Consider the following 13,910-nt stretch of genomic DNA (forward strand, 5'->3'; position numbering starts at 1 on the left):
TCTGTGCTGGCTCTCTCAAAAAGGTTTAACTGTGTAATTTGCCATTCTTTGATCATCTTTCTTTCCCTGTCTTTTCTTCATTTTCACTCTTGTGTATATATATGTGTATGCTTCTGTATATATTTTAGACGTATAATCTCTGTAGTCGTAGCTGCATATATTAAACACTTAATTCATGCTTGATTGTTCTGTTTGTTCTTTCAACTGAAGACCAAGTCACTTTAACGTTTTTTCGATCGCTTTATGCTTTGATGCTATAATAGCAAGTTATTTTCATGGCCAGAGAATAACTCCGTTCATAATATTCTATGAGAAGCAACGGTTTGCTGGACGAACTGGTAGTGTCTCTAAATAATTATTGAACCTGAACTAATCATATATGTAATTAATTATAATTTGTTGTAATTGATTCACAATATATGTTTAATTCCCCCTTGGGTCAATATGTGCATAATAATTCATAAAACCTTATGAATTATTATATTCATATTCCACCCATAAATTGATTAATAACCGCTACATCGTTATATATTACAGTGACGAAAGTGCATAAAAATTTAAAGTGGAACCCATCCCAGTACTGCTAATTTTTGTATGTCTCCCTCATCTAACACACTTGATTAAACTCATCAGCTCATTAGAAGAAACTGCAAGACCTGCCATACAAAATGTGCAATGCTGGACAGGGGAGGTTTGGGAAGATCATTCCACCAGAGAGAAACAGTGATAGTGAAGCCGCTCACTCACCAACTGCAGACTTTCAGACTGTACTGTTAGTCACTTAGGATAGAAGCATTTCTCAAATGCAAAACTGCCTAATGTCTTACCTGGGGTCAAAGGTCACTGGTCTATCACTGAATACAATGGGTGGGTCCATGGATCTGTTACTCTTCACAGACACACCACTGGGTTCTGGAGATCTTTGATACTTCCTTCTGCTGATACTGACAAAAGAGAAGCAAAATAGCATTTAAGAGCACTATTATACTAGTTGTGAGTAAGGGCTCAGAACTTTCCAATTAAACTTATTGCGAGTGTCCCACTAGTAGTAAGCACTCGTGCAATATAAGCAATGACGAGTTAACAAGATGGAGGAAAGTTAGTGAGGAAAGGGCATAAAAATTTGGAGTGGAACGTAGTGCTGGAGGACCCCCAGCACTGCACAATTTGTATGTCTTCCTCATCTAACACACCTGATTCAACTCATCAGCTCATTAGTACAGACTGCAAGACCTACCATACAAAATGTGCAGTGCTGGACACAGGATCAGCTGATCAGGAAGGTTTAGGAAGATCATTCTACCAGAGAAAACCAGTGATAGTGAAGCCGCTCACTCACCAACTGCAGACTTCTGGACTTTACTGTAAGTGACTTAGAATAGAAGCATCTGCCCGATGCAAAAATGCTTAATGTCTTACCTGGGGTGAGAGGTCACTGGTCTATCACTGAATACAATGGGTGGGTCCATGGATCTGTTACTCTTCACAGACACATCACTGGGTTCTGGAGACTCTGATCTTTTACTCTTCCTTCTGCTAACACTGACAAAAGAGAAGCAAATTATCATTTTAGAGCACTTGTTATACTAGTTGTGATCAAGTGATCAGGGGCTCGGGATTTTCTAATTCAACGTATTTCAAGTGTTTTGCCAGTAGTGGCCACTCGTGCAACATAAGCAATGATGTACATCCGAGTTAACGAGATGGAGGGATGTTAATGAGGAAGGGCATTCAATTTTGTGATGGAACTCAGTGTTGGAGGACCCTCAGCACTGTACATTTATGTCTCCCTCATCTAACAGAACTGATTCAACTTATCATCTAATTAGTAGAGACTGCAAGACCTGCCACACAAAATGTGCAGTGCTGGTAAGGTCACTTTAGACATTTTTTCATTTTGACAAATGCTTTTGTCTTATGTCTTACCTGGGGTGTAATGTCACTGGTCTATCACTGAATACAATGGGTGGGTCCATGGATCTGTTACTCTTCACAGACACACCACTGGGTTCTGGAAAATCTGATCTTTCACTCTTCCTTCTGCTGATAGTGACAAAAGAGAAGCAATATAGCATTTTACTCTCAGGGGTTGACGGTCGCATCTGTGATATAACCTCAGTTTTAGGTGTTTTAGATTTACCAGTGCAAAAGAGTCTCAAAATACACCGTCAATTTTGGACATACAAATAAGAGTTATATATCGTTCAAATCTGTGAAATGTCTTGTTTTATTTGTGTACACTCACAGTAAAAAACAAAATGTTGTGCTTTTTGCAAAATAAAGAAAACTAACATGATGCGCGATCTGTCGTCTCATTCTGAATGAAGTCCATATTGATAGTCCACAGAAAATGAACTGTAACTTAAAGAATACTTGTGATATATATGATACATGAAATGTCATACAGGTAATAAGAATGTTTAGACAATATTTATTGGCCTCTTTTGGATAGATTATGAAGGGTTTAGGGTTTCTGTATTTTTGATCAAATAATGAGCATGAGACTTCTTTCAAAAACATTAAAAATAGTAATGTATCCAATCTTTTGACCGGTACTGTATATAATTTAAAATATAATAGGCCTATACAAAATCTTCTTCACATAATGTGCAATAATATGTGCATGCATGAGATCACAAAAATCATGTTTTCTGTTAAGAGTGGACATCAAATTAATGTTAATACTTATGTAACAGTCATTAACCCGTTAACATGTTTTTTTTGTTGTTGTTGCTGTTTTAATTGTACTACTCCTCATGAGGGGGCAACAAGGAGCTATACGCTAAGCTATACAATGAGTGTAGAGAGTAGAAGTTAGATTTGTAATGGAGGGAGTAAGCATGGCTTATGGCTCCAAACAATCACTGGTCCTGGGGTGCGTTTCCCAAACAACGATGTAACTCGCTGTTGAACTACCATAGTACGATGCATCTTTGAACAAATCAACTAGCTAGTCACGACTGTTTCCCGAAACCGTATTGTCGCAAACCTGTCATTCAACCACGCTGGTGAATGACGTCACGCAGGTGGTGAGTAATAACTTCTTTAAATGAATCCATTTGAGATCGAATTAATGCTAGATAGCATTGGAGGACTAATTCTCATTTTCCTCAGTTATTTTGCTTTATTTCCAGATTCAATCAAATGCTTGTTCTGACATACTAGAGCACATACACACATGCGCAGTCTCCAAAAACGGTGCTTTAAATCTCTTAACAAACTAAAATATATAAATGATATTTGTATATATTCGAAATATAAGATATACATTGTACTTAATGTCAGCTTGCTTATTTTGCTCAAGATAAGGATTTATTAAGTCCACCTGTCATAAAAATAGGAAACTATGCTTCTAACCACAGCTCGAGAGCTGTCAACCACACAAGTTTGCGATGCAGTTTGCGAATGTTCATTTGAATGATGGTTTCGGGAAACACCAAATCGTTGAACTATGTAAGTAACAACGGAACTTGCGATGTTAGCTGGCTAACAATGCTTTTGGGAAATGCACCCCTGATTGAGAAACCGTGAGTTGTATGCTCAATCTAAAGTAAGCATTGTTTCTTTTCTTATATTTATTGAATGTTTACTGGTTAATTTATGTATAGTTATTTTCCTAATGTGATTTATTTCATCTAATTTATAGAAGGACTTCACATTCGGTGGGATTTATCCTTCTGTTCATATGCCTGTTTTTTGACACGTGTCAGAAAGATGACATTAAAGTGGGATTAGAGGCAACTGCAGTGGATCCTTGAACTGGATTGTGCCACATATGGGAATTTAGAGACTTTCTAGTTTGCGTGGATTGTTATTGCCACTAAGGAGTACAGGTTGCATGTTACAATACAGAAGGGGACAGCGACACAGGAATGCAGGTAATGATGTTTATTCAACAGATGAGTGACAGAGTGCAGGTAAGTTATGGCAGGTTAAAACGATGGCAGATATGGATGTAGAACTGATACTTGTCTTTGTGTTGCAGGAATGGCAGACGGATGACTTGGGACTTGAGCAGACAGAGATGAACTCACATAGGGTGAGGAGACAACGAGGAGACGAGGGAACATACTGGAGACAGGTAAGTAACTTCGGTGGAGTCCTTGAGGTAAGCAAACAGGTAAGACCATGTGCAAACGAAACCGGACAGTGACTGAGTGAGAGCGTGAGTCTTTTGTGCTGCTGCTGATGAGGGTGCTGATGGGCTGCAGGTGTGCGTGATTAAAACTCTGGTGATGACGTGCGCTGTGTCTGTGTGAGGGTAGAGCCTGGCGTGTCTGTGACATTGCACTGGGAAACTTTTGGATGGTGCTCTTGGACTTTGGCTTTCATGGACATTGATTCCTACACTGTTGTGAATGAATATTCATTGTCATTAATATCATCATCACCACCACCTAAAAACAGATAAGATTTTCATTTCTATGCTGCTGGTTATTGATCTGTGAAAAATGTATGTTTTTTTTTTTTTTGTATTGGGTATAAAAGTGTTTGAAAGATAAAAGGATGTAAATGAATGAGAAGCATTTATTTATTGTTGGGTTTATAGATCACATGTTTTTGTCAATGCTTGCAATATATGAAGCTAACTTGCCTTATTGGTTTTCTGTTGTGCATTAAACAAAGTCTAGTTAGTGGTTCCCTCCCTATAGATTTATAACTAATGCTTTTGTGGGATCAAAGTAACGGTTATACTATAGTTGATATGATCCTGTTATCAGCATGCTCACATAGGGGTTTTTCTTTTATCTCACAGATTTGAGAATCATAGTGACCAGATATTGGCCCACATTTGACATGCATGAATATGATAGTGAGATCACTGACTGGAAGCAGAAAAGTTTTTTTGTTTTGTTTTGTTTTTTTCTCCAGTGCATATAAACACTAAACACCTTGAAATGCCAGGTAAATGATGTTCACTTATATCTTTGAACAGGATTTATTTCCAGGTATAACTGTGTATTCAAAATGTGCCTTTGACGTTCATTTAAATAGTTATAACTATATTCTAAATAAACTACAAAATAAACTACTTTGTCCTCTTTTTGATTCTTTAGTTCTCTTTTACATAGCCTACCTGACTGAAAGGCTCATTATGCGGCTCATTATGCGGGTCATTGTCTGCTCAGGTGTGAATCACAGCATTATTCAGATTTATTTTCGCATATTGTCTTTCTAAACAAAAAGTGTCTTACAAAATTAAAATCAATATATTGTTTATGTGAATGAGTAGACAGGGTGATTTTTACATCATTTTGAAGCAAAAATTCTAGGCTTCTACATTCAGTACCCAGAAATCTTGTGGACACATATTTAGTATTTGTTTTGTTGCCTTATTTCAGTGACTTACATTTTTTGTTTGTTCAATAACCACACAAACTTTATTCTCTCAAAAATACAAACATGTACATACATGTTGCTCACATATGGTAGCCTAGTTTGTGGAGAATATAGTGTAATGACACTTCTCCAGTGCCCCAAAAAACCTCAGACCCCAGAGGGTTAAGAGCACTATTATAGTAGTTGTGAGTAAGGACTCAACACTTGTGAGGACCTCCAGCACTGTACATTTTGTATGTCTTCCTCATCTATCATACCTGATTCAACTTGTCAGCTCATTAGTAGAAACTGCAAGACCTACCATACAAAATGTGCAGTGCTGGACATAGGATCAGCTGATCAGGAAGTTTTGGGAAGATCAATCTACCAGAAACAGTGATAGTGAAGCCATTGACTCACTAACTGCAGACTTCCGGGCTGTACTGTTAGTGATGTTACTACTGTTACTGTACTGTTAGTGTGACTTGGGATAGAAGCATCTGCCAAATGCCAAAATGCCTAATGTCTTACCTGGGGTGAGAGGTCACTGGTCTATCACTGAATACAATGGGTGGGTCCATGGATCTGTTACTCTTCACAGACACATCACTGGGTTCTGGAGACTCTGATCTTTGACTCTTCCTTCTGCTGACACTGACAAAAGAGAAGCAAAATAGCATTTAATAACAGTAGTAAAACTAGCTGTGATCAAGGGCTCAGGATTTTCCATTTCAACTTATTGCAAGTGTTGTGCCAGGAGTGGCCACTCACGCAACATAAGCAATGACATACATCTGAATTAACGAGATGGAGGGAAGTTAGTGAGGGAAGAGCATAAAAAATTTGGAGTGGAATGCAGCCCTAGCACTGCACATGTATCCCTGCACCCCAATGTGCATACTATCGACCCTATCTGCACTAAATAGCATTGATAATTACTAATGTGGATATGTATGCACATTGAGATGCACAATATGTCTTTCTCATCTAACACACCTGATTCAGCTCATTAGTAGAGAATGCAAGACGTGCCATACAAAATGTGCAGTGCTGGACAGGGAATCAAACTACTGTAAGTCACTTCAGATTAAAAAGCATTTGTCAAATGTAAAAAAATGCCTAATGTCTTACCTGGGGTCAAAGGTCTTCGGTCCATCATTGAATACAACGGGTGGGTCCATGGATCTGTTATGCAGAGTTCACACTGCACAATTTTCAAAGTCGTCAGATCACTGTTCTTTTTACACTTCACGACTATCTGGGGTAGCATTCAGCGCTGCTGTGTGCAAACTGCATGATGGATCAGCGACGGGGTTACACATTGCATGAATTTACAATAAAAAGAATCGCCGACATCTCTGTCTGGTGCGCAAAACTACATTTCACAATGATACACATGTGAGCAGCGATAAGGAAATAACAAAAGGTCACGCGTGAGACAAGAGTTCTGGCGCAAGACTGGAAATTGTTATTAAAAATATTAACCCGCAAGAAGCTTATTGCTAATTTAAGCTAATTTGCACAAAAAATGAGAAAAAGAAAAAATAATATGGAGGAAATAGTTGGGGAGATGTAGGTCTATAACTTCTCCTCATACTTCCCACTGCCCTGTGTCCTTGCTCTCTCGTTGGCTGTAGGTCATCGCCGATGTCATTTTCAATCAGAACATATTTCACACATCAGGATTTGGAATCACAGACAGGTCCAGATATTTAGTAGGGCTGCACGATATATCAAAATGATCGAAACTGATTTTAATATGCTACTACAAAACGTCAACACATAAAGCGATGAATAGACTGGGTATGCGACTGTTACTAATGTGACTTGCTTGATGTTAAGAAGAGTTATTAACCGCAATAAGTTGCGGAAAACAACTCCTTGCAGTCTTGCGCTGTCTGCTGTCTGACACACACCCCAAGCGTGCACACAAGCCGCCTCTCTGACAGCGTGTGGTCACTTCAATTCTCTTTCGTGCCTTATTGCACTCGAACAGTCAAATACATATGATATGTCAAAATGTCTGTCTTGGTGAGTATTCATGTAAAAACAGTCGGTTATGTCTTTATTGAACGTTATCAGTTGGGAAAGAAATCGGATGATCTGTGGCCTTGCATTAGATCTTAAAGAGAAAGCAGCCTAATACAGTAAACCTGCTGCTGTCTGTCAAACAACAAAAGATAAAGAGAAATTCACTCACTGCTCTTGACTGAATAACTTTTGTAACTTTATTATGAATTAATGTATATTTAATTCATGTGAAGACTATGCAGTGTTTTAGATTTACATTTGATCATTCAGTTTCTGTATTGTTTCTTACTTGAATGCTATTTCAAGTAAGAATTTGTCCTATTGTATTTTTCCTATTGTTTGTAGTTTTTATTTTTTAATAACAAAGATAAATTAAAATAACAAAAATAACTAATAACTAATAAAACACTTCTGGTCACTTTCATAAGTTGTAGTGATGATTTCTTTTCCCAAAAAGATTATGAAACATATATATTGGTTATATAATGTTATTTTTTATATATATTTTTAAATATAATTTACATTTATTTTATGCACTTAAAGCAATATCGTATCGCATATGGAATATCGCATTATTTAACAAGGTACCGCATATCACATTTTTCTTCAAATTGCACAGCCCTTCTCTCAGATTGCGTCTTTGATATTTCACACTTTATGATTGTCACTTATGTGAACGAGCACCAATTTGCTACCGAATTTCAGGCATTTTTCTGCGATTGTGCAAAATCTGTTGGCAAATGAATATCAGACCTAAAATCATGCAGTGTGAACTAGGCTTTACTCTTCACAGACAAACCACTGGGCTCTGGAGACTTTGATCTTTGATTCTTGCTGTTGCTGACGCTGCCAAAACACAAATAAAACTATTTTAGACCCATCTATATTTTGTCAATCTCCTGTCTAAATAATTGGCTCCTGTCTTAATGTATAATTGTACATTCAAATAAGGTTCCAACAAGTCTGGTCTCTGTATTTCCTTCCCAGCAGATTTTTTTCTATTACCCCCAAAATCCAGCTCAATACTCCAGGGATCGCCTGCCATGCCCGGAGTTGAGTGGTGAATGGTTGAAGTGCTACAGGCTGCATCTCGCACTGAAGCAGGAGAGCGGCACCTGTTACAGCATTGAGAGGAGGATGCTCTTTTCATGAAAATGTAAAAATTTTGGTTTGGGTCGCTATCACAGCTATAAGCGGTTTAGGTGTGCTGGAGGGGCGGGTCCATAACCGGCAGCTAACACATCGTCTACAGAGACCTGAACTGAAGAGGAGACTGGAACTTGGGGTGAGGCCCTCGCCGCTTTGGAAACGGGTAGTGTTTGGCTGCACAGAGGCGTGGCTTGCCTTAAAGCTCCATTTTCATCTGGGGTTGGACAGGTGCTGAGGTTGGCCAGGGTTGCTGCTGAGTCTGCAGGGCCATCTTGGAGCAGTTGGAGGGAGTGGACGAGCTGGCTCTCTTCTGCAGGAAGTGGTGCATGTGATGACTTCTGTGCCGTGATGTAGTGCTCCGCAAAGTTGTCCACCGCGGAGCCAAACAGGCCCGACAAGGGAGTCCAGAAGAGCCGTCCTGTCAACGTCTTTAATCTCTGTGAGTTTGAGCCATAAGTGGTGCTCCAGCACCACTGTTACGTAACACAGGAGGTCGGAGACACAGGTAAAAGGTACGATGTTTATTGAGACAACCAGAGCAGTAATAGGTGAGTACGCGATATGAAGCTTCCAGACAGAGCATATATCAAGGCAGTAATACTTGACTTGATCTTCACACCAGATTTGTTGAAGACAGGAAGACGTGAAGTCAGACAGAGGATATATCAAGACAGGGACACTGAGCTTGATCTTCACACCAGATTGAACGTTGACCAGGAGAACAGGAACATGGACTGCACACAGACACTCACGGATGACTGAAGAACATCGAGGATCGAGGAGACAAACAGGAGACAGGTAAGGAGTCCGTAGAGTAAGCATACAGGTAAGTATGCATTAACAAGACCGGACAATAACTGAGTGACTGTGAGTGTGCTTTATAGTGCTGTTGATTACCCAGGTGATGAGTGTCAGGTGCGTGTGATCAGCACTCTGGAAAGGGAGCGTGACGTGACGTGACGTGACGTGTCCAATCATTCATTCACGACTATGAAAAGCCATCATCAATGGAGCTACGATATTACAATTCACCATGGCAACAGCACGTGACAAAATCACGCCCGCATACTTGTGAGTCAATGCAAGTTTAATTCTTATCACTGTTATAATATCAAAGGTGAAAACTGGTAGAATGGTAAGTTATTGAACTAATATTCATTTTCATGGTATCCCACATGCAAAAAAAGAAGATAAATAATTTAATAATTTTGTATTTTAATAATTTAATATGCATAAAAAAATAATTTAACAGGATGCAATAATTAGCAATAATCATTATTAAACACTTGTTAGGCAATTTACTTCCACTTTTAGAACATTCTCTTAATTTTTATTGAAAATAAATGCCTTTCTGCTGTGATGGGAAAAGGAAGAAGAGCAAGCTCGGCAGAAGGCGGATTTGAACCCGGTCAATCACATCACAAGTTAATTCTCCGCGCCCCACACGCTACTGATTACACCACTGAAGCCATTATTCTTAAGCACTGTTTTTAACCTTACGTGACATTGATGGTCTACTGTAAATTTGCACTAAGTAATAGACACTTGTTTTCCGTTTGCATTAAGATTATTTTTATTACCACACTGGCAGATACTGACTTAAGTAAAATGCACTTAATTTACATCCCCCCGCAGGAAACACGACTAAATATCTTATAGTCTATCATTTTCTTATATAGAAAATCCATCTTGATTTAAAAATTTTAAGATATTTGTACTTGAAATAGGACAAAAAATACACAGTAAGAAAAGCATTTTTGCAGCGTGAATGAATAAATGAACTACTTAAACGTCACTTGCACTTTAAAAAGGGGGAGGAGACCGAAAGAAACTCTGGGTTTACCAAAGAAAACCTGCTCCTGACCAGGTTAGGTTCACAGAGTAAGAAGTAAGAGTAGAAGTTACCTCTCTTTCAGAAACGGGCTTGACTTAACCTGCTTTCTCGGGTTTGACATACCTCCCATTCTGAAACGGAAAACCCAGAGTTTCCTTCATTTCATGGTTAACATACTCAGAGTTCTCACTTAACCTCCTTTCTGAAACGGCCCCTGATCTACACTATAATAAGCAGATAGCACTTCCACAGTGTCACCCATTGGTGTTTTTACAACGATCAGCCAATGGAGGCATAAAGACCGCCTTCTGATGTTTGATTGACACCCTCTCTATTAGCATGTTGCGCCAAGGAAAAATAAATACGGAGCTACATTCAAAAATGAATAAACTGTTAAAAGAAAAAACAAAACAGCTTTAAGTTTAGCATTTCCTTTACCATTCTTTTATTTCCCCCAACATTCGTTCTATTTATTAAATTATTTATCTCCTGCATATTTCATTACTTATATATTTATTTATGCAGGAATGTGTGGTTAATGTATTTATTCGCACATTTATTTGTATATTTATTTATGATTTTTTATAGTAACGTATATTTATTTATTTATTGTTTTTGCAAGTTTCGTAGGCTACTCCATATACACGAAGGTGAGTAATTAATGACAGGATTTTCATATATGGGGGATCTAACCCTTTAAAATTGTCCTTGACATTCGATGTGAACTATAAACCAAAACTAATTTTGTATGACTACAGTGTTAGATGAAGAATAAGGTGAACTTACCACAAAATTAAAAAATATCCAATGTTAACGGCCAAAGCCTCGAAATGGCGTCTCTATTCTTTTGCTTTCGTTCCTGTTTTTTTTCTTCTTTTTTTTTTTTTTTTTTAGCTCGTTAAAAATAAACATACTCCCTCTAGTGGCCCAGAGCGTCATCACAGGTTTTACAGAACTGCTGCACAAGGGGGTATCACAGAAAGCAATGTTAACAATAGTTCATTACTGCAATATGAACATATTAAAGCAACTGTCTGTCTATAAAGTCTATAAACCAAAGGTTTTATTTTCTATTATTGGTATAAAGCACTTTCAGAAAAGAAATTCTGCAGCAACTGGGAGCTACTGAAATTTGAGGTAGCCAAATACTTTCGAAAACAGGGAAGCTTAATGGCAAAAGACATATTCAGGAGGACAATATTATTTCAAAATTAGCTGGCCTCTCCTTAAAATCATGTCCAAATGAGGACAAACAAGCTGAATTAGTCACTTTGCAACTGGAATTGGACAAATTATTTAAGAATAAGGAAGAAGGAGCCTTCACTAGGTTACAGAAGAGATGGTTGGAAAAGGGGGAACAAAACTCTGCGTCTTGTTGTGTAGAGCTGAGGGACTGTCAAGATTAGTCTATGCTGCTACTTCACTCAAGGTTTCTAAGGAGATGAGTAAAGTTATTGATACTGTTTTATTTAATTTTCTTTTGAGAAGCAAAACACATTATATTAGGAAATCTATAATAATGAATACTTATGAATCAGGTGGATTGAACTTTTGTGATTTCAGTATTTTAAATAATATTTTCAAAATTAATTGGATTAGAAAATCCATCTTGATTTAAAAATTTTAAGATATTTGTACTTGAAATAGGACAAAAAATACACAGTAAGAAAAGCATTTTTGCAGCGTGAATGAATAAATGAACTACTTAAACGTCACTTGCACTTTAAAAAGGGGGCATAATCACTGAAGGAAAGAGAAACACAAGAACTACTTCCAGCCACAGCCTTGGATGAAATCAACTGAAGATAAAATACATTACATCTCTCAAGATCTGATTAAACAACTCCACAAACAACATTAGCTTCACTTATTACTAACCAGACTGACTTTATTTCTGTCAGACATCTACAGAAGTTTGTATTAAGAATTAAGAAGAGGCTTAGATGTTGATTACTTATTTGAAAGTAATAGTTTGATTTGATGTTACCATTGTGGCGATCAGTGTGTGCTTTAGTCAGGCTCTTGACTTTTTAACATTAGTTTTTCTCTTGACAGCTGTGTCTGTTTGTTATGGCGAGAACAGCAAGAGAAAATATAATCAGATGCTGTAAGCTGATTGATGATAAGAATATAATCATCATATATTGGCTTAACTCATTGATATTATGTGGGAGGTTTATACGGGTAGTATGTTATTAATTCTGTTTTATTGTTATGATTCTACAGCAAGAGAATAATAGAACTTAATCAGAACATCAAATGATTTATAACACACCACTTACATATTTTGGGCTCCTGTGAGTTTTACTCGCACACAGACATCAAGAATCAGCATATGAATCTCAACAATGGTGACATGCTTCAATGGTGCAATGCATTCTGGGAGCCATGGATAAGTTTCGTATGATTCTCTCAGAATGCATTGCACCATGAAGCATGTCACCATTGTTGAGATTCATATGCTGATTCTTGATGTCTGTGTGCGAGACCACACACTACATTCTAGGAATGTTGATTTGTAACATTCCAAGAACATGAAAATATTCAGTTTCCTTAATGTTAGTAGAATGTTATTTAAAGGTTAGTATAATGTTCCTGAAACATTCTTTCAATCATTCAAACACCTGCTGTGAACAAACACTGAAAGAAAGAGAAATAAGAACACAAACTAGAGAACCCCCTAGTTGCTACAAGTAGATCAACATGTCTGTTTTAATAACAGACAATCAACTGCTTTATTGTAGTATTCTTTACTTTTGGTATGGAAGTGTTATGGAAAAGAAAATAAACTCAAAAATTATAGAAATTGTTTTTAACACTGAACTGATTTATGTTGGATTATCCAAAACTATTTAGAAGTTAAAATCGACACACTTAGACATCAACACTCATCATACAAACCTCGACAATGGTGACCAAAAAAAAAAAAAAAAAAAATCAGCTGCATAATTTATTCATGTCGCAATGCATGCTGGGAACCATGAATGTGTTTTGTATGCTGCATGAAGCATGTCACCATTGTTGTGCTTCATATGCCAAATGTTGATGTCTGTGAGTGTATAAATGACACAAAACAATGTTTTAAACAGAAAATTAACAATAACAGTGTTGCAAATGATATTTTTCACATTGGTTGAGTTTGATACAGCATTTCATTTTTTTAAGTTAAAAATTACAGAAAAAAGCAGTGGCTTAAACCACTTTAATGCAGTCATTTGTTTGTTATTAAAACAGACATGCTGATCTTCTTTATCAATGCAGAAATGTTTTCTGAAAACATGCAATTGTTGATAAAGAAACAACTCTATAACAGTCAGGGGTCAAGAGCTCAAAAAAAGCAACCACCAACCTCCATGATGGTGACCTCAAACTAAACATCTAAACTTCTGTTATTTCTCAGTAAGAGCTTCTGTAGACGTGTGGCAGAAATAAAGTCAGTCTGGTTAGTAATAAGTGAAGCTGGTAATGCTGTTTGTGGAGTTGTTGAATCAGATCTTCAGAGATTTAATGTCTTTTATCTTCAGTTCATCTAAGGCTGTGGCTGAAGAAAGTTGTAGTTTGTGTTCTTATTTCTCTT

The 13,910-nt window shown here is 37.4% G+C and overlaps 1 protein-coding gene across 2 annotated transcripts in view; it reads right to left on the bottom strand.

Moving 5' to 3' along the window:
* Positions 1-11,189, bottom strand: part of LOC125271080 (NLR family CARD domain-containing protein 3-like) — a 31,356-nt gene extending 20,167 nt beyond the window's left edge. For both annotated transcript variants that reach the window (XM_048195018.1, XM_048195019.1), the window contains exons 1-6: positions 11,120-11,189; positions 6,451-8,196; positions 5,851-5,973; positions 1,927-2,043; positions 1,420-1,542; positions 828-944 (exon numbers count right to left, since the gene is read on the bottom strand). In XM_048195018.1, the coding sequence (XP_048050975.1) occupies positions 828-944; positions 1,420-1,542; positions 1,927-2,043; positions 5,851-5,973; positions 6,451-6,500 (530 nt within the window). In that variant the 5' untranslated portion in view covers positions 6,501-8,196; positions 11,120-11,189. The remainder of the gene's footprint in view (positions 1-827; positions 945-1,419; positions 1,543-1,926; positions 2,044-5,850; positions 5,974-6,450; positions 8,197-11,119) is intronic.
* Between the last annotated feature and the right edge of the window lie 2,721 nt (positions 11,190-13,910).

This window comes from Megalobrama amblycephala, linkage group LG7 (genome assembly GCF_018812025.1).
Source record: "Megalobrama amblycephala isolate DHTTF-2021 linkage group LG7, ASM1881202v1, whole genome shotgun sequence".
In the NCBI taxonomy this organism is placed as follows: domain Eukaryota; kingdom Metazoa; phylum Chordata; class Actinopteri; order Cypriniformes; family Xenocyprididae; genus Megalobrama; species Megalobrama amblycephala.